At 40.4% G+C, this 23,499-nt stretch overlaps 1 protein-coding gene across 2 annotated transcripts in view; it reads right to left on the bottom strand.

The window, feature by feature from the left end:
* Positions 1–8,666: 8,666 nt before the first annotated feature.
* erf (Ets2 repressor factor) overlaps positions 8,667–23,499 on the bottom strand; it is a 35,703-nt gene continuing 20,870 nt past the window's right edge. The window contains exons 2-6 of one of the 2 annotated variants that reach the window (XM_027163650.2): positions 16,218–16,290; positions 15,461–15,695; positions 13,261–13,376; positions 12,262–13,157; positions 8,667–11,422 (exon numbers count right to left, since the gene is read on the bottom strand). In XM_027163650.2, coding sequence (XP_027019451.1) covers positions 10,856–11,422; positions 12,262–13,157; positions 13,261–13,376; positions 15,461–15,492 — 1,611 coding nt within the window. In that variant the 5' untranslated portion in view covers positions 15,493–15,695; positions 16,218–16,290 and the 3' untranslated portion in view covers positions 8,667–10,855. The remainder of the gene's footprint in view (positions 11,423–12,261; positions 13,158–13,260; positions 13,377–15,460; positions 15,696–16,217; positions 16,291–23,499) is intronic. The other variant, XM_027163646.2, reaches the window with a different exon arrangement.

Here is a 23,499-nt window from a genome sequence, read left to right as displayed (position 1 = left end):
AAGTTAAATGTGAAAGAAGAATTAAAGGGACAGATAGCCACTGATGGTGTTTTAGTAAAATACAAGGTCATACTGTCAAAATGTGGTAAGGTCTTGGCATGGAGCCAAAAGGTATTCAGATGCTTAAACATTGCTCCTGATGGTTAGGGGGCTGAAATAGAACTGACATTACTGAGATTATTGCAATATCCTCAAACTTCAGTCTTTTAAAACATAACTAGCTGATGAAATCAACTGTCCCTTTAATGGGCACTATGTTTCTCCTGTGGCCTGATGTTCCTTGTGCTTTAAACCAACCAAACCAAAGTGTCTCATGGAGAAAAACAAACAAACAAACATATTTATTGTAGGAACCCGATTCATTCACTTTCTGTTGTCCTTATTTTTGGTCTGGTTCAATAACAGAGGAAGACAGATACATCTCTCCATATACCTCATGTTAAAAAATACCAAAAAGTCAGTTTTGAGCATAGATATTGCTAGAAAACAGATTGTGATTCTATGTAATTAAAATACAATTACAATTAGACACTATAGACTGTCTAAAACTATTTAAATACAGAACTTGGCCAAAATATTGGATTGATAGCAATAAAAGTCCAATCTGCACTAATTCCCAGATGCTCACTCACTTATAAAGGAACTAATGGGAGATCGGTTCTAACCCAGTTATGGAGTAATATATTCATTTGAACACAACCCCTTTCTTTCCATCAGCACATTGTCTACAGAGCATAAACACGGGGCCCTTAGGAGTTAAAGCCAAGAGAATAGTAACAGTTCCTTTTACATTTTACACAAAAAAGGTTCACTTGTGTTTGTGTTTTTGTGTGTGTGTGTGTGTGTGTGTGTGTGTGTGTGTGTGTGTGTGTGTGTGTGTGTGTGTGTGTGTGTGTGTGTGTGTAATGGTGGTGGGTCCTCTGTGGAAAATCTAGAGTAAAACCAAAGGTAAACACCTATAATAGACAATGTCATAAACACATTTAAACATACACAGTCAATCATTTACCTCACTTACCTTTAAAGAACTGCACCTGCATCTGCAAAATATTTTATATTACAACTTCAAAATATTTTGGATATTTAGAAATGAAGACGTTCAGTAGTAATACTGTTAAACTGGAATAGCTCTTTTACTAGTACAGTATTACACATAAAATGACATTAATGGATAGTAACAATAACAATATAAAACAAAACATTTTCTCTAAATTTAGTTCCTTTATTATAATTACACACCATTGCAGTCTTTCCTTTTCCTTTGTGCTTTGTGTTTTATCAATACAGCTTGAATCCAAAGGTACTTTGATGAGGGCAGCAAAGATACTTTATATATATATATATATATATATATATATATATATATATATATATATATATATATATATATATATATATATATATATAAACTCACAACTGAAAACCAAAGAGTTTCCACCCTTACATTTTCTATTTACATGTTTCTTATTTAAGCAACATGCCTAAAGTTTCATAATTCTCATGCTCAGAAAAACAGATGTTATGAGATGTGCTGATGTTGGTAGATATGGACGATGGTCTCTTTGACTCTATTTCTGTATATTCTAGGATCCTTTTTCCTGCTCCTTGTCTGTGTTCTCTTTCACTTAGCTCAGAGTCACTTCACAGAGTTTGTAACCTGACTTTGGATTTTGTTCAGAGCTATTGAACTGTCCCTTATTCATCACTGTCTGTGTGCCTGTTGTATAGGGGGAGGAGAGGACGGAGGATGGGGGTGGGGGGCAAACTCATATGTATTAGGATTAAAGTGCGGCTTTAGATTAAAACGTTTCCCAGTCTGATTTATTACCACCATAAGAGGGCTGGTTTTCCACAATGAACCTTTACACTGGCAGAAAATATCTGAAAATTTATTAAAAATAAATGTTTCATAGATTTTTTAATATTAGCATTTCTCAAACAACCAAAAAGAATTTGCCAAACAAGTATAACTTCTTTAGCAGTATTAACAAGTGACACATGACATATGATGTAGTAATTACATTTATGGACTCTACTGTGTTAAAGATTACAAAAATACACTGTAAATTTCTTCACAAGAGCTTTTCTTCATTCCTTATTAGTAAAATAATATAGTCAGGGTTGTGCTTTTAAACGCATTCGGTTGATTTTAGAGGATAAGGAGTTTCTGAATCCACTACCTGCTTTCTTTAAAAAAAAAAAAAAAAAAAGGATGTATTTTTCCAGCCACTGAGTTGTGTTCTAAACCTAGTGGTGGATGAATCTAGCATATACTTAAGAGCAATCCTATATAAAGAGAAGTTGATTGGGGTTTAAGATTAAATAACTAATAAACAACATCAGGCTTACGGCCATTTCTATAAACCTGAAGATTTTATTCATTGGTTTATTTCACACTGAAAGTACAAGATTACAGTAAACTCTAGTCAGTCTGTGCCTATAGTGTGGAGGTTACATAAAACAGAAGTGTGTCCCAGATACACACAATTCTACCTGGACTGAAGTGCACTTTTCTTGTGAAACATTAGCTTGAGCTCAGAACAGTACTAAGGTGTCTTGTTCAGATGCCAACATTTTCTTCATTGCTGTGTAAAATGTTATGGGATGACATTCCGAGAGCCCAGATACCAGCAGAATGTCCTGAAAAGACTTTTCTTTTTCCCTAATGAGAACAATCTTCATACACTCCTTAGGGTGTTTCCTATATGTATTTGTTATGGTATAAGCCAAAGCCAACTACAGTGGAGCTGGAAATGAAGAAACATCTTCTCCCATTTTTCCAATTAATTCCATCGAGTTATTCCTTTTTGTACAGCATCAAGCGATGGTGATATGCTGCCTATTCATGAGCAAAATACTGACCCTTGACTGGTATTAAAAGGTCAAAGGTATGAAATATCAGTCGATTTTCCCAGCAAAGCAATACAATTCATGGTGGTGTAGCAGTACCACAGTGAAACACTAGATGGAAGCCAATCCAAAACCTTAAAAAAGAACTGCTCCTCACCTGAAGGATGCAGAAGATTGTGATTTACTTTACCTCAAGTCATGTATTTAAACATAAACTAAGGAGCAACATTAGCATGTGAGTTTTTTCAGTTTTTGTATCAAACTGAAGTTATTAACTAATCGATGCTAAATTCACAGGATTGCAATTTCTAATGATACTCATTATCTGCTCGTAAGCTCATAAATTCATGTTTGCACACTTGCACATATAGCTTGATTTGCCACATCACTGCCAGCTAACACACAGATCATGATTCAAGCCTGTCTCGTTTGTGTCACCCACAGATATTCAGCGCTAACCTGCCAACAGAGTCATGAAGATTCTGGACGCAATCAGTAAAAAAATATCAAGTAATAATAACATTAGAATTCAAATGCATGGAAAAAATAAATATTACTAAAGCTTGGACTAAATCTATTTTAGTTTCTTAAAATACAGCAATAACAGGAACAAGAACAATAATGATGGATATTAATATTATTATTATTATTATTATTATTATAGATATTTGATGGCCATCCACCTTGTAAGTGAACTTTACACCAGAACACTGTTAAAGCTCAGTCTCAGGATTAAAGTGTCTCAGAATCTAATGCAATGGGCTGATGTCTGAATCCGAGTCATAGATCTGATCCGCCTGTGAAGATAAAAACGCTGCCGAGTCTCATAGAGGTGATGTGCCTCTGATTCTGAAGAAAAGAACTAATCAGTCTTTGAGTTATAAAGGTGAATATTAAAATGATACTTTATGAGCATGCATTACATATTATACATGTTACATAACACACATAACACAGTTTTTCTTATGTGTGTAGTGTGAGTTGGATCTTTGTGCTTTACTGTTACTCCCACCCACCTGCAGATGAACAATGTGTCATCATCAAGATGGCATTTAAGGGGTCACCGTGGTGGCTACAGCAGCCTTATGTTCACTTATATTGCTTGGCTTATTTGTTTATTGAGCATGAGTTGAGCTTGAGTTAGCTGGTATGTGTGCAGATAAGTGGGAAAAAGGTCTCAGGAGACAGGAGGACTCATTAATGCTCTTCAAGTGCATCTTAACTACACTTAGTAGAATAAAGTATTAATCTAAATGTGGATGTGTGATAAGTACACACGTGGACAAAATTGTTGGTACCCTTCGTTCAATGAAAGAAAAACTCACAATGGTCACAGAAAAAACTTTAATCTGACAAAAGTAATAATAAATAAAAATTCTATGAATTTTACCCAATGAAAGTCAGACATTGCTGGACGTGGCCGCAGGAGGAAAATTGATGACAAATCAAAGAGACGGATAATCCAAATGGTAACAAAAGAGCCCAAAAAGACTTCTAAAGAGATCCAAGGTGAACTTCATGCTCAAGGAACATCAGTGTCAGATCATACTATCCGTCGTTGTTTGAGCCAAAGTTGACTACATGGGAGACGACCAAGGAGGACACAAATCATAAAAAAGCTAGACTGGAATATGCCAAACTACATGTTGACAAGCCACAAAGCTTCTGGGAGAATGTCATATGGACAGATGCGACAAAAATGGAACTTTTTGCCAAGGCACATCAGCTCTATGTTCACAGACGGAAAAATTAAGCATATCAAGAAAAGAACACTGTCCCTACTGTGAAACATGGAGGAGGCTCTTTTATGTTCTGGGGCTGCTTTGCTGCATCTGGCACAGGGTGTCTTGAATCTGTACAGGGTACAATTAAATCTGAAGGCTATAAAGGGATTCTAGAGAGAAATGTGCTGGCCAGTGTCAGAAAGCTTGGTCTCAGTCACAGGTCATGGGACTTGCAACAGGACAATGACCCAAAACACAGCTAAAAACACCCAAGAATGGCTAAGAGGAAAACATTGGACTATTCTAAAGTGGCCTTCTATGAGCCCTGACCTCAATCCTATTGAACATCTTTAGAAGGAGCTGAAACATGCCGTCTGGAAAAGACACCCTTCAAACCGGAAACAACTGGAGCAGTTTGCTCATGAGGAGTGGGCCAAAATACCTGCTGAGAGGTGCAGAAGTCTCATTGACAGTTACAGGAATCGTCTGATTGCAGTGATTGCCTCAAAAGGTTGTGCAACAAAATATTACGTTAGGGGTACCATCATTTTTGTCTAGGCCTGTTCCATGAGTTTATTTTTTAAATAATTCCGTTGAAGCATGGTTGAAAAGCAATGTCTGACTTTCATTGGTTGACATTCACAGAATTTTTATTTATTATTACTTTTGTCAGATTAAAATTTTTCTTTCATTGACCGAAGGGTACCAACAATTTTGCCTTGTGTGTATGTGCTCTCTCACTCACACTCTCTCTGTCTGTCTCTCTGTGGAATTAAACTCACCATGATCACACATGTGAGAATCACACCTCCACACCCTGAGTGAGTCTTCTGATTTTGTACACCGCACCGATTCCTTTTTATAGTCATTGTTACCTTTCTGCATGTACTTCTGTTTTTGTGTGTTGTAGAGCCCAAGTCACAGACTGTAGAGTTTAGCTACTGTTTATGTTCAGCTCCTGGGAGTTTGTGATGTGTAAGTGATGATTCAGATAACAGCATGATGAGATGTACAGCAGAAAGCACTTCTGGGTGTGATGATGAGGTGTTCACACAGGACATCATGTTCAATCATCTGGTCTTTCAGGTTACTGTGTGAGAAAGTCACCCAGTGTATATTTAACATATTGTGCAAATAACACACACACACACACTCAATTGCACACACAAACACATACACTCAAACTCACACACCCACACACATACACTCACATGCGCACAGACAGGCAAACACACAAATGCATGCACAACCCATAACAATGAGCTAATGGGTCTCTGATCTCTGAATCTTGGAGCTGATTAGTTATAGGATCTGAATCACAATCCAAGATTAGTCTTGGAAATATTCACTGAAGGAATATTGAATGTGGGATTTTCCTCCCATATCCAGCTGCTCCTACAAGAAACCTGTGTTAAAAGGTGACTTAAACATGGACAGATTCTGGAAGCTGATCTAATCTGCCACACAACTGAAACTGTGTGTGAACTTCAGTAGTCTGGCAACGCTGGCATATGACGGCCTGTAGTGTTACACACGGCATGGGCCTTATGGAAAGCACAGGAAACAGACCACCAATACCCTTTTAGTCACTTAAGCTTGGAGTTAAGGTTTCTTTACTGGTGTCTTGATCAGACATCATTAAACCTGAACCCTGTTAAAGTGAAGTTTACAACTGTCACAGTGTAAGACGAGTTCTAAGGCACTGTGTATAAAAATTTATTGTTTTGGTGGTGAAAGTCTTAATGGGGGTTGGACATGTGTTGAATTGCATGTTTTGTGTTTATTTATTTTCATTAATGTAGATGTTGTTGGCCAATGATTGTTGCCCATGTTCCTATAGTTAGAGGAGAGAACCCCCTACCAATTTTAGAATGGTTAGATCCAGGGGCGGGACTAAGAGAATAAAATGGCTCCCACACAGTCAGTCAGTGTGGGTTACTGTAACAGTTGGTGTACCAAGTAAATGCTATGGTCTTACTGAGTGTGGGCACTAATAAATCACCCTTCACCTGACTCCAAGCGGCTTCTGTGTCACATTTGCCTCCTATCCCCCGGTTAAATCCTAACAACAACCTTCAGTGTGCTTGACAACTCACTTTATGCTCTGTACTTCTGCCTAAAGGGATTCGATCTCAGTTAAACGTATGCTTTGCTGTTGTGTTCTAATATCTCAGGCATATCATCAACATATTACCTAAAAAATATAAGTAAGAGACCTGAGCAGGTATCACTATATGTTCAGTAGTATACATCCCTGAAGAACGGACACCAGCGGAATAATGGTTGAGGCAAGTAAATAAATCTGACAATCCAGCTGATTTATACTGACCAATTTTAACAAATTAAGAAAACAGACTAGAAACAGTCCTTTTTTTTTATTGAGTCTAAAACTCAGACCAAGTCTTTAGCTAACAAACATTTTTTGAATATAAGAAAAGCACTAGACATTATTCGGACTAGACAACATTCAACCTAAACATTAAAATGAAGTTGGAGCACAAATTCACAGCATCACTCACTAAATTGTTTTATTACACTAAATCACTGATTAAGATATGAGCTCTGGTTGGTTGGTTTGGTTGTATTGTCATTTATACCTTTTGGTTTGTCCTTTTCTTCCAGGCAGAAGTTTCACTGTGGCCACAACAGTCCGTATTGTATGTGCTCTATTACACCTGTCCATCACCTGACACTTCCACACTAACATGCATACACACTAATTAGCTCTTTTTGTTATAGTCGAACACTGACACTGTGATCATTTCACATTTCCCCACAGGTTCAGACGCCCTGCCGACCTTGCGCATTCTTTTCAGTCATTAAAACTACAGGTTTAAAACTAGTCGCATTAATTATCTGTACATTTAACAGTAAACACCTCCACTTGTGTGCTTTCTCTGTTTTTTGTCACTCTCAAGCTGTTAGCATTCTTTAGGACCTATCTGTCATCAGACCCTTCAGAAACAATCACAATCAGCAGGGGTGGGGTGGGGGTTCAGGGTGGACGGTGATGCTACATACGGAGAACATTTTGCTCAGGGCAAGGTCAAAGATCAAGACCTGAGGGTAAATGTGAAATTGTCTCAGTGTTAGACTAACAAAAAGAGTTGACACACCGCTCTATCTAAGTTGTCTCAGCTAGCGAACTATAGAATGTAATTTAATTAATGTACATGTCACTATAGGTGTTCATTCCATCCAAATATAACTATTTAGGGTTTGTTTTGGACTCTACCCACAGTAAAAACACTAACGTGGCCCATGGCAATTATACTTAGCATTCAGCACACAGCGCCTCCAAGTTTAAAAACAGCTATATTATGGACAAAATAAACACGAATAATCCCCATGGTTACATACCATACAGCTGATCGAAGGTATTCCTGTACATGGTTCAATTGGGGGAAATCGTGAGCTAATGGTTAGAGAGTCTGACTGCTAGCTCTAAGGTTGTGGGTTCGGGTCTCGGGCCGGCAACGACTGAGGTGCCCTTGAGCAAAGCCCAAACCCCCCCCCCAACTGCTCCCTGGGCACCGCAGCATAAAAAGCTGCCCACTGCTCCGGGTGTGTGTTCACTGCTGTGTGTGTGTGCGCGCGCACTTTGGATGGGTTAAATGGGTCACCGTACTTAGCCACGTCACGTCACGTCAGATGACCTGGGGGTGTTTTTTTTTTCAGTAAACCCACCTCTTTTCTTGCCAAATGCACACTTTCCACTTGTTTTCAGTGTTTAAAAAGTTAAACAACACAAGAAAATCCTTCGGAGAATTGAGTTGGTGAATTTAAAGGTTCAGGGATTTAAACTATTTAAACTTACCACGAAAGGTAAGAGCAAAGTCAGTGTTATGGCTGCTCAGTGTTCCTTCTATTTCTGTGAATATTGTTCACACAGCGACGATCCTTATACCATTGGATTCTGTAGAATCTCAGACTGAACCAAGGTTGTGTTTGTGTTGTGTAATGGGTTTCTTCCCATATGTCTGGTGTGCTGCTTGTAGATACATTCATGATTTATTTGTTTTACATTCTGAGCCTGGTACTGGGGGCTATCGGGTTGGAGAGGGTGGGAAATAAACCAAAAAGGCAGTTTAATTCATGTTTACCTGTTTTTAATGAACCCTGATTACAGTTTACAGGAGAACCTAGAGTACATTTCCTCACAAGGTCAAGTTACATATCTTCTTTAGAGTGTTAAACATAACTGCTGAGAGTATAAGTGTGGGTGCGAGGAAAAGATGAACGAATACTTGTACAGAAATGTGCAGAAAAGAAAGAGATGCCTTATTCAAATAAAGAAATCTCTTCATTGTTGCCCAGTCCACCAAAATGCAAAAAATATGTACACACACACACACAAAAAAAAAAGAATATATTTAGATACAAATAATGTGATAGCATAATGTTCCCCCATCCCTTTACCTGGCTTTTAAATGATTAAAACCAGCAAAGATACAAAGCAAGAAACCGCCAGTATGAATTTGGAATACACTTTGTAATAACTTTAAGAAGTTTAAGGTTTCGAGAAAGGGTACAAAATATCAGTAATATCACTGTTTAAAAAAATAATACATGATGTCTAGATATAATAAAAACAGCAAGGACTATAATAAGATATGAAAAATATATGCACTTTTTTTTATACAAGTATGAAGTAAGGCAGCTGTATGGTAGAGCTGGTGCAATGCACTTGTACCGATAAACCACAAAAGAGAGATAAAGCAATAAAGGAGATTGTGGCTAAATTTTGTACTGCCATAGAATGATTTTTTTGCCGTTGACCTGCTTTATGTCCTGAGCTCAGCTCCTGCATCACTTCCTCCTGCTCAAGCAGAACCTCAATGCCACTGACAGCAGGTCTATCACAAGAATCTGCTCATGTTATGCCCCAAGGTGGCAGAGGGTAGAGCTGACAACTTGTTCAACTTGCATGAAGTAATGCTGCCTTTACCCTGCGTTCTGCATCTGATCATGTGTATCTGAGCAATGATCATAAAACATCAAGGCTTAAGGTACAATCAGTTACAGTATTTACTTTAATAACACTATCAATCCTAACCATTCTCAAAAAAGTCGTGTCTCTGAAATATCTTTAAAAATAGAATCATCAAATCTATTCCCAATTTTGGAGATAGATAATCTGTATCAAATATATACATATATATTTATAGCAAAAACAGCAAAATATGGGCTTTGTTTTGATTTGGGAGCATTTTTTAAGAAAAGGTAAGCAAATGTGCTTGAACAGAAAAGGCACAGTCTAACTTTCTAAATTCTTTTTGTTAAAGGCTTCATGGACCCACAGAGTGGAGATTAGGTCTTGCTAATGTATGTCTGAGATTTTCGACCAGCATGACCAACTAAACAAGCTAAAAGGCTCTTTTTCAGTGTTATAGTGAAGAAAAAGGGGCGAAGGAGTCATTATATACAGTCATACTTGGTCACAGGCATTAATGTCAAGCTTTAAATAGTACGGATACTAAAATCTAGTCCACACCACAGCTGTGTATCAGTGGAGGGTCAAGTGGTCCCTTTTTACCCCCAGCAGAGGCTGAGTGAACAGGACTGTGGAGAGATGTGCTCCCCTATACCTTTTCTGAAATACACTTCTGGACCTCAAGAGCATCAGAAGATGGTGTTGAGCAGTTAGTATGTAGATGTGAAGTGACAGAAAAGGTACTATTTTGGGGCGCAAAAGGCAAACTTGTTCTGCAAGTGTCCCTCCTAGGACTGGAGTCTTATTTAAGCATGTCATGCTGACAGAAGATCGTTCCTAATTTAAATGGTGGGGGGATGAAGAGTCATCATCAGATAATTTTTGTATGTCTAATGCGTCATAAGCACTACATCTTGAGGTGGGAAAGGTCCTTTCTCAATATGAAGGTTGTCACCTCTCATTTATTCACTGATCTGTATGAATGACCACAGTTTCGGGCACTTTTTTAATCTGGTCGTGAGGCATCGATGTTCCTCCCTTTAATGTAACTAGCAGAAGTTTATAAAGAAGTGATAAGTGAGAAATAAGCAGCCTGGGTGGGTGCAGAAACAGGCCTCATTAAATCATTCTGCAGAGGATTAACAGTCAGTATTGGTCATTTGTAGTGTCTCAGCACTTCAACAAGAGTGAAGCTGTGATTGTGTGCATGTGTAGAAAACAGCTAGGAGTTACTGCATATAGATTTATCCTTTCATTCATTGAGTCTTAAGGTGTGTACACACAGCACACAGGTAAGCACAGCTCGGTGCACAACATCTTACATGCAACACAATGTACAATTATCACCTTAGCACCCATTGTTTTCTAAAGACAGTTGTGCTGTTGCTTTCTGGAGCTCAGAGCTCACCCTCCTCAGGCCTGCACCCAGAGGAGCAGCCAAGCTCCCTCCGCTCCTTCCCTCTTCAACTGGCATCACCTTCTGAGATTGAGCTTCTTGGGCTGAGGGTTCCTCCTTTTCAGCACGACTCTTTTTGTCTTCAGCCTCCTCAGTTTCTGCCTCCATTCGCTGGTCCTCACTCCAGCGGCGCTTGAAACGCAGTTTAAGTGGGATGCACTGGGTGCCACCGGGGCTGCTGGGACTTCCCTCTCTGGGTTCAGTTTTGAGGCCTGGCAAAGTCATGCCAACCGCAGCAGCAATGCCACTAATAGTTCCAGAAGAGGGTGCTGCTGGGGTCTTAAACAGGTCTTCCTCAAGCTCATCCTCTTCATTATCCATGATCCCATCAGGGTAGGGCAGAAGGGCAGGACGGCCGTTGCAGTGTGATGGAGCAAAGACATCACAGTTGTCATCATCTTCACTTATATCGGTGACCTCCACTTCTTCCTCTGATTCAATGTCTGAGACCGACTCAACCTGCAGAGTAAAAGGAAGTAATGAAGCTGCACGTTTACATAAACAGTAAACAATGACATGTATAATGTGTTGAATCTAATGTGTAGGATGTTATAGTCAATGTCAGCCACATCTAATGGTTGCAGACATTTAGCATAATGTGAGAACTGTTTTATAAACTGTGCTGTGATCTTGACTGAATCAGGAAAATGATCATAAACATACTTGATGTTTCTGCATACCACACAACTGGACCACTTTCCAAGCTCACAGTAGGTTTTACAGGCAATTTGGGGTATTCATTGACCAGAGAAGCTTCTTTGTAATTCACACAACTAAGATGAAGATGATTACCTTGCTGAGAAACTCCCCTAAGATCAACAAAAAATCCCTGGCTGACACGACAAGAAGCTCACTTTCTTACTGTAGAGTTAAATCCTTATGTCTTATTCAGGAAACAAGTTAGTCACTGAGAGACATGCATGCTTCAGATTGTCTCTGGTGTAAATGCTATGCCTGTTGTTTGCTAATCTATATTAAGTGGATAACATTTTAGATCATTTAAATCTGCTTCATAGATTTAAAGTCCGATTATAAACAAGTGGCTAGGCTCCACGTATCTGTCTGAAACCAGGTCATGTGTCATGTGCATCTCATTGTTTCCAAACAGTGGTCTACACACCAGAGGTGGACAAATCATGTTGTCAACGTTCAACAACCAAAGAAACAACCAAAAACAATTCTTGGTGATGTAAAGCATCATGTTGTCTTGTGCTACAGAACAGAGGACCCATAACTTTATGATTTGTACGATTGTGCAGCCAATATTTACTTCATTATATTACACAGGAAATACCAACCTTGATTTTTGGTGGTCCACCAGAAGCACTGCTGGTCAGTCCAGAAGATGAAGAATTGAAACCCTGCCCCGTGGCAGAACCGCACTCACCCAAGCCTGTGTAGGGAGTACCAGAAGTGCCCGAGAGTCCTGCTGATGTAGGGGGCGGGCCATCACGGTGCTTTCGGCCCAGCGGGGGGGGCTGAAGCTTGAATTTATAAGGTGAGGGATGTGGATCTTCAGGCTGCTGATGGTGCAGTGGGTGAGCAACAAAGTGTGTGCCTGCTGTTGGCCCTGCCATGCCCTTATCAGGACGCTTGGGCTGGGGCACAACAATGCTGGGGTAGTGTGGGAAGGCGCGCGGACTGAGGTGGTAGTTGTAGACACTCTGTGCATGTGCTTGCAGATAGCGCTTCATGTCTTCGGGGCTGAATGAGAAGTGTGACCCGGGCATGGGTGATGCCAGTGATGGTGAGGGTGTATAGGGAAGGTGTGAGCTGGGGGTTGAAGTCATGGACAGTGCAGGTGAGAGCTGTGGGGGCAGCAGGGGGGCACCAGGCAGAGGTGAGGCAGGATAGTGTACTGCGCCTGGGGGAGGAACTCCATACATGCGGAACAGAGAGTCGTGAGTGAGTCGCGGATGATGTGGCAAGAATAGAGATCTGAAGGCTCGCTCTGCAGGACGCTCATCACTGCCAGTCATGCCCACCTCTTCCAGCTCTGAGGCTACAGAGGTGCCATCGCTGCAATCGGATACAGACCCACGTGCTGCCCGCCGTGCCACACTGGTGAACACACCAGGACTGCGCAACTCTTCACCGTTCGGGGAGAGAACATCAGATGGAGTTGAGGGAGGGAAACGAAAGTGGGTTCCTACACCTGATGGGACCGGAGGAGCACTCTGAGGCACACTGGAACCTTCAATGCAAATAAGAATGACAAAGGAAGTGGTCATACATATAGATTGAGATCTATAAATATCTACATCCAATGAAGATCCTAGAAACCCAGTCAGTTTTACCTGCAGACCCCATGTCAATGAAGGGGTAGTTGACTAGCACAAGCTTGTTGAAATTAAACTTATAGGTGAACCTTTTCCCTTTTGTCTTGTGCAGGATCCTTTTATTGTAGTAGTATCTGGGGAAAAGGAAGGTATGGTTACGCTTATGTTAAGGACAAAATTCAGCATAAACGGATTTTAAATTGTTGCGTAATTGGATTTTTAACATGATCAATATTAGACGTATCTTGCAAAACCTTTTGTTGGTGTAGAGAAATGACAGAAATAAAACTCATCATGCATAACAAATTGGGCATTTATCTTAAAATAATGTTTATATTACATTCATTCAATCTGGACTAGAGAAACTATACCAGCGTTTGGGTAATAATGTGAAGAGCAAGTTCTAATGGCGTGTGAGAACCACCAGGACATACAAACAGAGGTGTTTATCACATGGTTGTTACACGTGGCTCCTGCACAAGTGACACTGATAAAGCCAACACATTCTTAATTAAAGTAGGCTGAGGTGAGAAAGTATAGATGAAAGATATTAAACTAGGACAGTGTGTCTAAAACTTCAAAAACATCCATCATCACTCTTAAGAGTGGTGGGTGTATGTTGGTGGGGTTGTGGAGGGACAGGGGTCGACACTGTACCTGTCCTTTTAGTGCAGGTTGATGTGATATAGATTATTATGGGATGGCAAAGACAGGTTCAAGTGGGCATTTGGGATGGCAAGGAAGGGTTTAAGTGGGCATTTGCTGTTGCCATGGAGAGGGACGCAAAGACATGACTAACATGTAGACAGACAGAAGGACTGCAGAATAGAGGAAAAGTGACATCATCAAAAGAAAAAATGATGAAGATGGACCTTATGAAAAGGTGCACAGATTTTCTAAAGAGCAATAATTGAATTCATGAGAGACTGAAGAAATGTGAGAGTATCAGAGAGAAAAGGTGGAAAAATAATGATGTTCTTGGTTTGTTGCAATTCATGTGTGTGTCAGTGAGGTGTAAGTGACACAGGAGTCACAAATATCAAGAGGTTCACAAGTTACTTGTTGCACATCTGGCTTCATGTCTTGCACTTTACTTAACACCCAAAATCTTCATCTTCTGGTGTTTTTTTTTGCACATAAGGAAAAGAAACTTGGGGAAATATACTAAAGTTATTTCTATTAAATGTGAAACTACATGCACTGTATGTTCCACTGACAGACACCCTATATCTTCTCTCCAGGTTGGTGGAGACTGACCCAGTGTAACCTCAGATTCCGGTCCTGAGCGATCAGAAAGAAACCCGATACGGCCTTCTGCTGTTGTAGCCCAAGCGCCTCAGGGTCCGTCACACCGTGTGTCCAAATCCAGAATGCACACCAGTATTACACTGGCAACTTGTTCCCACAAAAGACTGCGAGAAATGTGTCCAAAGTGGAAATTTGACATAATAATATAGAATAATGGTAAGGAAACACTAAGCTAATAAACGTTCAAATTTAATCAAGCCAGTGGGAAAAACTAGCAGAACCTCCACACATGCTCCATTAAGATCTGGTCTCAACAAAAATTCCTTGGACTTCATGGCTTTGGATTTTGGTCTGACGGCACTGTGAATGATTGGACCTTATCCACAGGTGTTTGCTTTTCGGTCTAATCATGCTCAATAAATGTCAAGATATAATCGGTTTAAACAGGAAGCACCTGAACTGACAAGGGAATTCTAATACATTTATTTCCCTTTTCAGAGTGCCTTTGGCTTCATGTTGTGGTTAGCAGTGTAAAGCTCAACGCTGAAGAGCAGAGACTTATTCTGATATAAATACTGTATCAGCCTTTTCTGGTCATTCCTTTGCTCCCTGAATTGCTAATACTGGTGGCTGATCTGGATATCTTGACATGTGCAGATGTGTAGATGAGGAATAGAGGTTGATCCAGTTTGTCCAATGACCTTTTATTGTTGTTGTTGTAATGTTACAGAAAACTTGAAGTAAAATAAAAATATACAATTAAATTAAAGCAGTCTCTTATATGGCACACCACCACACGGTCAAAATATACATTTAGGAAAATGGAGCCAATACAAAATGTACAAAGTAAAATAGATGGCATTTTATTGATTTAAAAAAAAAGAAAACAACTTTGTTCATACGTTTGTTAAATCAATGTGTGATTTCAGTATCGACAGAACACGTGAGAACAGAGACACGTGATTCTCACCTTAGAGCTCGGCTCAGTTTGTCGTAGTTCATCTGAGGTTTGCACTTACGGGCTCCCCACAGTCGTGCAACCTCATCCGGGTCCTTGATGACAAACTCACCGTAGTCGCCCTGCCAGGCAATGACATCATGGTACTCCTCCTTCCTGAGCAGCTCCAGGATGAAATGCCAGAGCTGGATCTGTCTGGAGCCTGGGCTCGACTCCGGCTTGTACGCCCAGTCTGGGAAGGCAAACCCTGCACAACACAGATATGGAAAAACTAAACTGAGGCTTTGTGTGAAGACCACCAATACGTCAAATCCTTTCCATAGTAAAAGATGAACAGATGGGAGACTTGGTGTAATTAACAAAATAACCCCAAAACATTTGTAGAATCTACATCAAATATTTTAATTACCCAACTCTCCTTTACTGGTAATATTTTTTTAGTAAAACATATTTAGCAGAATTGTGTTATAATTTAATGAATCTTATGAGTACTGAACACAGAGTCCTTGAAGCAGCAGTCAAAACAGACCAGGAGCCCAGATCCCACACCCAGTCACTCACATGCTCCTGAAAGACTCCATAGTTACAGAGAGGAAGGTCATACCCTAGGGAAATCTCCATTCATACTGTATGTAGTCTGGGAAGGGACAGATTTCTCTCACTGTCATTTACATAGTGCATCAACAGTAACGGCACAAAAGCTGCAACAATCTAAGATTCAGTGTAAACATCTTTGCTGCACCAATATGTCAGAAAACACAGTATATACCTGTTAAAGTGTTACTGATTGGGCTTTATGTAGTGACCAGGACATCCAGCTTATAGTACTGCATGTGGACAACCTATAAGAGTATGAGAGTAAGAGGAGTATAAAACAAAGTTCCCACACTTGCAGATAAAAGCACAGCCCACCAGAGAGTAGGATTTTCAGATCTTCCAGAGTGGCAGCTTTTAGTCTAGGAAACCCATGCAGTGAGAGATCGCTAACTGGAAACAGATCTGTGTTCTCAAATACTGCCAAAACATACACACACTCAAAACTAAACAGCTGCATGTTGTGTTTCTGGCAAATACGTCAACACAACACCAACCTGCCTGTAAACCAAGGCTAATTCTACAGATTTTTTATATACCAAAGGCATTTGTTTTGAGAAAAAGATGAATATGAGACAACGGATCAGATTTATATCATATTTACATCTTGATGTCTTCAACTATTTTAATCATGGCACAAAAATGATTTAATATATTGGAGAATGTTTCTTGTTGCCTGTGTGTGACCTGTTAGATCGACTGTTTAAACAGGTAACAGCTCCTCGGTTTCACCTGTGAAGGCTGCATCGGTAATGAAACTGATAGAACCAACATGAAGACCAGAGAGTTTTCTATGAGGGAAAAGCAAGCCAGTGTAAAGAGAGAAAACCAATCTATGCCCAATGCAACAATCTGAAACCTTCCAAAAAAGAAAGAAACCAATGATTTTAGCAGCTAGACAAATAAGCGAGTTAGGCAGCAGTTAACTGTAGTAGTGAAAAGTCTCTCGGACAAGTTCCACATGCTGAGATACCAGTGATCCTGACTTCTTCTGCACTCCAGACCTACCTGAGCCATCATGATGTCCTACTGCTGCTTAGAGTCCTCAGCTCATGAAAACCCACTCTGCGCTGCTGAGGAGAGCTTCTCATGGAACGCAGAAAGATACAAGAACTTACAGTACATGGTACCACTTAGGAACCAGGAAGATGGCCTTAGACAGCAATTTATGAAAATGTTTTTATGCCATCGTTGTACTGTTGAACATAATTACCTTCAAAGTAAACCTATGATGAATTCAGAAGTAACTCTGATACTTATGTATAACTGTAAATGCACTAAACGTTCATATTTAGTCCTTCCATTGTTTCCACTCTGTCTGAAGTAAATATTAATGATAATTCACCTTTAAAAATTAGTGCCAAAAGCACTACTCTGTGGTGGAGGCATCTCTGTTTAATACAAGTTTTCCAGCACCTAAAGGATGATCAGGATGCCACCAAGATGCTGAACGTTTTCCACACACTGCCTCCTGCAGGGGACCAATAATCTGTGTGATGATTTCTGAGAAGATCCCAAAATGCAGTATTCGGTTTCTTTAGTTCATCTTACATTGTATTTTAATTGTATTTCATGCAGACGTTTTTTATTTTTGCTTTTGTTATAAAAATGTAGTTAGAATTTTTCAACCTAAAGTGCATTTTACTTGCATGCAGTAATGAAGAGAAAGGTCACAGCACACAGATGGAGCTCATACATGATGAGCTGAGTGTGTGAGGGACAAGAGCTCGAACATGTGAGTGGGAACAGCACTGAGTCATGGCGTCATGGCGTGAAGGACATCTCCTAGCAACAAGGCACTTCAGATCTATAAATAAACATGTATGTGAAAAAGGCAAAATAAATTGAGCTATCCAGACCTTCACTTCTACTTTAGCAGTGACCCAAAACCTTCAGAGGAACCAGAGCTCATCTTCACCTGGGTAACACCAGCTAGTGTGATTAGAGTGAACGTCCCTGTACAGGACGTTTCAGCAGACTCAGTATAAGGAATGAGCAGCAAAGGAGATTATCCACTGAAGCAAAAATGAGGTTTTGCACATTTATCTCTTTGGGACAATCCACAGTTGGAGAAATAACTAGCTACATATGTACACCAGGACATTATGAGCACTCACAGACGAACTGCAACGGCTCTCGTAGTCAAAAAAAAAGTTCTCGTAGTCAACGTGTTGTATATTGAAGCAGCATAAAGAACTGAGTAACTATGAGTCAATTGCTAATGGCCACAAACTGGGATGGAGAGACTCAGAAACACAACGACTTGTGGGTTTCTACCAGTCAAGGGTAGTAAGAACCTATAGCTTGTGACCTGCAGATGAACAAGCTGAGGCCAGGTGGTTGGGTGTTTAAGGCTCATGAAAGCAGAAGCACAATTATGGCCATCCTGTCTAGTCTGAAGTGATAGAAGGTCTCACAACACACCTCTGTGGTGGTTTTACCTGATGAGGACATGCAGGTGTCGCATAGAAAGAGGGGAATGTTATTAGAAAGGTTATAACAAAACACTCTATAAAACTTAAATTTTAACCCTCATCACTGGTTTTGTGGCTGCTAATTTTACTCAAATAATCAGTTTATTAAATCAATTAACCAGCTCTGACATTAGAACAGGAGAAAAAAGGAAAAAGATCAGGGGAAAAAGTACCGACACAAACTGGTCAATTGTATGCACAATAAAAACACTGCAGCTAACAAATGTACTGTGCAGGAAAAAAAAAAGAGAGATTGTGCATTTTCATCTGAGGAGGTCTTACATTTTACTGCACAGAAGCCACAAAACATTGTATGTAGGAAAATGCCGCCTGCGATCACCAGACTGGAGTCGGTCTGTCCGTGTGGGGTTGCTGCTTCCAATTTCACTGCATATTACCACACACACAAACAGTCGTCATTGGACTTAGTCGAGGATTTACAGTGAAAAGAACAATTCACACACACAGGCACACTCACCCACACACAGACATACTCACAGACACACTTCACAGACACACACGTCATTTCTAGCACTTTTAACCACTTTCAAGGTCCCGTGTGAACCCTGTGTGAATTTCAGAAAAACAGCATGTATAAAAAGCAATGGAGATCCTGCTGGTTCCTTTTCAATAATGATCATTTGTCTGCATTTATTAAAAATAATGTGTATGTTTATGTTTATGTGTATGTAATGTGTATGTGTATGTAATGTTTAAGATAAACACTGTCACCTATTAGGCCTGTACAAAACAAAAAGGAGTTTATTGTCCCTGCACAATATCACTGGACCCTCCTCCATTTAACAGCACAATAACACAAGGGGGCACTAAAATAAGTTACCACAAAAGTTTTAACCCCCTAATAAAACAACAATCAACACAATGTCTGTTACACAAACCCAAGTAGAAACATCTTAATAATCTGTGTGTAATACTAATGTAGGCAATTACTTTTATGGAGGGTGCCAATAATTTTGGAAAGCACTGTAAATAGCATTTACATCTCTTGTGAGGGATTTGAGGACTGTTGTGCTTTACAAGTCAACATTCTGAAGACATACAGCACACCTCGACACACTGCTGCTGAGAAACACACAGGTGATGTGCAATAACAGGTACGGTCCCTGAAGTCTACACATTCTTCTGGGACACATACACACACACACGGGGACACACGCGCACACACACCCGCACGCGCGCACACCTCATGTAAACACCCTGACACAATCCTTACATGATACAAACGTGAGTGAGCTTCAAACTCCCTGGAGGTGCAACAGAACAGAACGCTCCATAACCTGGAGATGAACGGTTCAAATCCTGACAAGTTCATAGCCATCCACAGGGAGGGAGGGGCTCACGCTCGCTTTCCTGCCAATCACACCATCATGAGCCAATTAGGATCATCTAAGAGTTCAGGCTTCAGAGGAACAGGGCTGGAAACATTGTCCATCACTGGATTGAGGAAAATCTGAATCACTGAAAACACTGAACATGACTCAGATGGAGTGACGATTCATTTTGGAGTGTTTCAGTCAGCAGACAGCCAGCAGATATTTATTTACAATTGGTCTGAACAAATCAGGGCATGAAATACAGTTAAGACTTAAGTGAGGAACCCATGACAACTTACAAAATATCACCTTGACTTAATTAAGTGCATCGATAAATCAGATATCAATAGTCAGATATGTAAAAGAAAATAAGTCATATAGTTAATGAGCTGATGTTTAAATAACACTAGTACACAACTAGTCTTTATATTTTTCCCTTATTCACCAGTGAGCACAGACACTGTACCAAACTGTCAGTGACACGGTACACACTGCTTGTGTGTGTGTGTGTGTGTGTGTGTGTGTGTGTGTGTGTGTGTGTGTGTGTGTGTGTGTGCATGCATGTGTGTGTATGTATGTGAATGTGTGAACGAGTGTGTGTATGCGTATGTTTATGTGTGCGTATGTGTGTGTATATGTGTGTATGTGTGCGCGTGTGTGCGTGTGTGTGCGTGCGTGCGTGTGTATGTGTGTATACGAGTGTGTGATACTGATTTAAAAAAAAGACTGACAACTATTTGTCTTGACTATTTTATGAAAAAGACAAAGACAATGTGTGTGTGTGTTTGTGTGTGTATGTGCGCGTGTGTGCGTTTGTTTACGTGTGTGTGCAGAAGGAGCCAGAGAGGAAGGCTGAGAACAAGTGAAGCAGGAAAAGATATGTGGAGGTTAGAAGGAGAACATCAAAGTGAGAGGAACTCAGCTGCAGGTGCCAGATGCCAAGCTTGTGTGTGTGTGTGTGTGTGCGCGTGTGCACGTGTGTGTGTGTGGCTTTCATTTTCATGGGTTCTCAAACCTTTTGGCCTTAAAGGTTGCATTTTGACTGCCCTGTAGGTATAATGTAGTATTAGGATAACAGTTGAACACTGAGTTTGTGTGTAACATCAAATACCACTGTCTCCTGGGCTGTGGTGTTATTTGTATCGTTATAGATTACAAAAAAAATCCATGGCACGGTGGTGTGACATCCTGACACAAACAGCTTTGTGTCTACTTGCTGTGTGGTGCTTAAACACAATCAGCACCGTTCACACACTTACCTGTGTGTCTCCTGTAACTTCAACATTCTCTAGAGACAAAACATCCAAGTGTAAAACACTCACAATAACTGAACACACTGACGAGTTTCCAGCCATGTCCCATCTTCATTACCATCACAAGCTGCAGCTCAGAGTCAGTAAGTCAGTGATGGTCTGCTACATAAGTAGGGTTTAATGGTGGTTAGATGACATTTGAAATCTGCTGAGCTGTAAGGACTAAACGCTGCTGAACTTAAAGGAGCGGTATGCAGACTATTTCATGTTTTTACAAATGATAGACTACACAGTGTAGACAGGAACAAGAAATAGTTGACGGAGCTCGCCAGCTCCTTAGGCCGTGTCCTAGTCATAACACCATCCATGTGTTGCTTGATCTAATGTGCTTAAGATCAAACACGGCAAATTCTGTTTAGGAAAATTTCACCCCGTATGAGACGCCCGAGGCCGACGTCCCGTTAACAACACGTCCTGGTAGGTCAGAGTAAGGCTATTTCCAGTTTAAAACAAGTGTAAGACTTTAACAGATGTGCCTGTGCAAGCTAAACATCTAGGAGCTCTTATTTTCATGTCTTTGTCAACATAGACAAGGCCAAAAATCCCTTTTCCCGGCAAACGGCAGCAAAGACCGTTCTCCAGATGTCCAGGACGCCACAGTGCAACAGCCAACTCTGCCCAGACAGAAACCAGACGCATCACAGGGGAGTTCCTTTTAGGGCTGTGATTAAATCAGCCATAGACGGCCAGGCAGGGCACGTTTCTGGGCCAATTTTCCTGCAATGTGAAGACTGCTAAGCATGAGGAGCAGCCAAGCTACTCCACCAACAGGCCCGTGCAGGTCTACGGCATGCTCACCAAAACAACAGCCACGTTATCCTTGGTCCTTTTTATGCACAACACAAACGTAGAACCTGGTTTATTTCACTGACACTCCACGGAAGCTCGAGTCGTACGAGGCCAGGGCTTAGATGTATGGTATAGTCCGGGTTTGGGTACAGTTCTAAATGCAATTCATAAAAAGAAGAGTTTAACCAAGTGTCACGAAGAGATAGGGTCTGTTTTATTGGGCTTGTATACAAAAGAATTTCAATGAACAAAGAAGACCTTACTGTCTTGGTGAATAAATATCTTATAGGAGAGCTGTTGTCGAGGTGGAGAACTGCATCGGCTGTGACACAGGCCAAGCTGGAGGGCAGGTGGAGGTCAGCCAGTATGAACCCGGCTCGGGTCAGACTTAACTTCTACTTCTTTCTGCTGAATGCTCATTCAGAGCATCTAATTTTAAACACCATTGCCCTGCCTAGATCAGATTATACTAGACTGGATGAACAAACAGCATAACGACAGCATTTACTGTAGCCGTGCAGACGACAGCCAAATGGTTTTGGTGAGCAATAAACATGCTCCATATATAAGCTCCTGTCTTGGCTCGTCTTCATGTTTAAGTCCAAGATTTAAGTACATATTTAACTAACCACTTCTCTGAACTCTAAGTAAATTAAGTTCTTGTTTCCTTACAGCTATTCAGATTTTAATTCGTTGTTGGTTATAAATGGACTTTTCATACAGAGCTTTTTATAGAGCTTTTTATAGACTAACAAAACTACGGATGCAGTGATATACTTATTTATTATCTTTTACTTACGTAATTTACTTCTTTTTTAACGACTTACTGTTGTTTTAGTGCACATTTGTATGACCTGTTTTTTTGATGGAATAAACCCAGAGCTAGGAGCAGGTGAAGACATCTATACCACAAAAGTGTGAAGTGACCTTAAATATGAATCAGGGATGTGTCACTGGGCAAAGATTCATCACAGCTTAATAGAAAAGAATACAAGCCTTGATTTTGTCCTAACACTGCAGGTTGGGGTCAGAGCACGAGGTCAGCCATGATACAGCACCACTAGAACAGCGAGAGTTAAGGGGCAGCTTGGCAGTGCTGGGGCATGAACCCAGAACCTTCGATCAACAACCCGTTAACATATTATATTATCCATATATAATATACACGCAAACAGTTTTGGTAACGGGGTGTGTGTTATGATTATTAGTGTGACTGAGTGAAGAGAGTATCCATATCAATACATCCCAAGTTAACACACTGATAAGGACGGGATTTCACAGCAGACTCGTGCCCCAGAAAAGAAACAGCACAGACATAAGTGGTCTTCTCCGTACTAAGTGTGCTTTTACATGCTGGCTATCAGCACCATTGTCAATAACCCCTGAGTGGGGGACAACTTAAATTAAATTTTTTACATTAATATATGACAGAAACTCTAAAACTTTTTCTGATGAAACCTTGTAAAATAGCTCTTTAAATGAATTGGCCTCATAAAATACCCTTCTGTGGCCATTATACGCAGGACAGTCCAACAGAATGTGTTTGA

This window comes from Tachysurus fulvidraco, chromosome 7, assembly GCF_022655615.1.
Source record: "Tachysurus fulvidraco isolate hzauxx_2018 chromosome 7, HZAU_PFXX_2.0, whole genome shotgun sequence".
NCBI lineage: Eukaryota > Metazoa > Chordata > Actinopteri > Siluriformes > Bagridae > Tachysurus > Tachysurus fulvidraco.
This window is presented reverse-complemented; position numbering and strand designations above follow the sequence as displayed.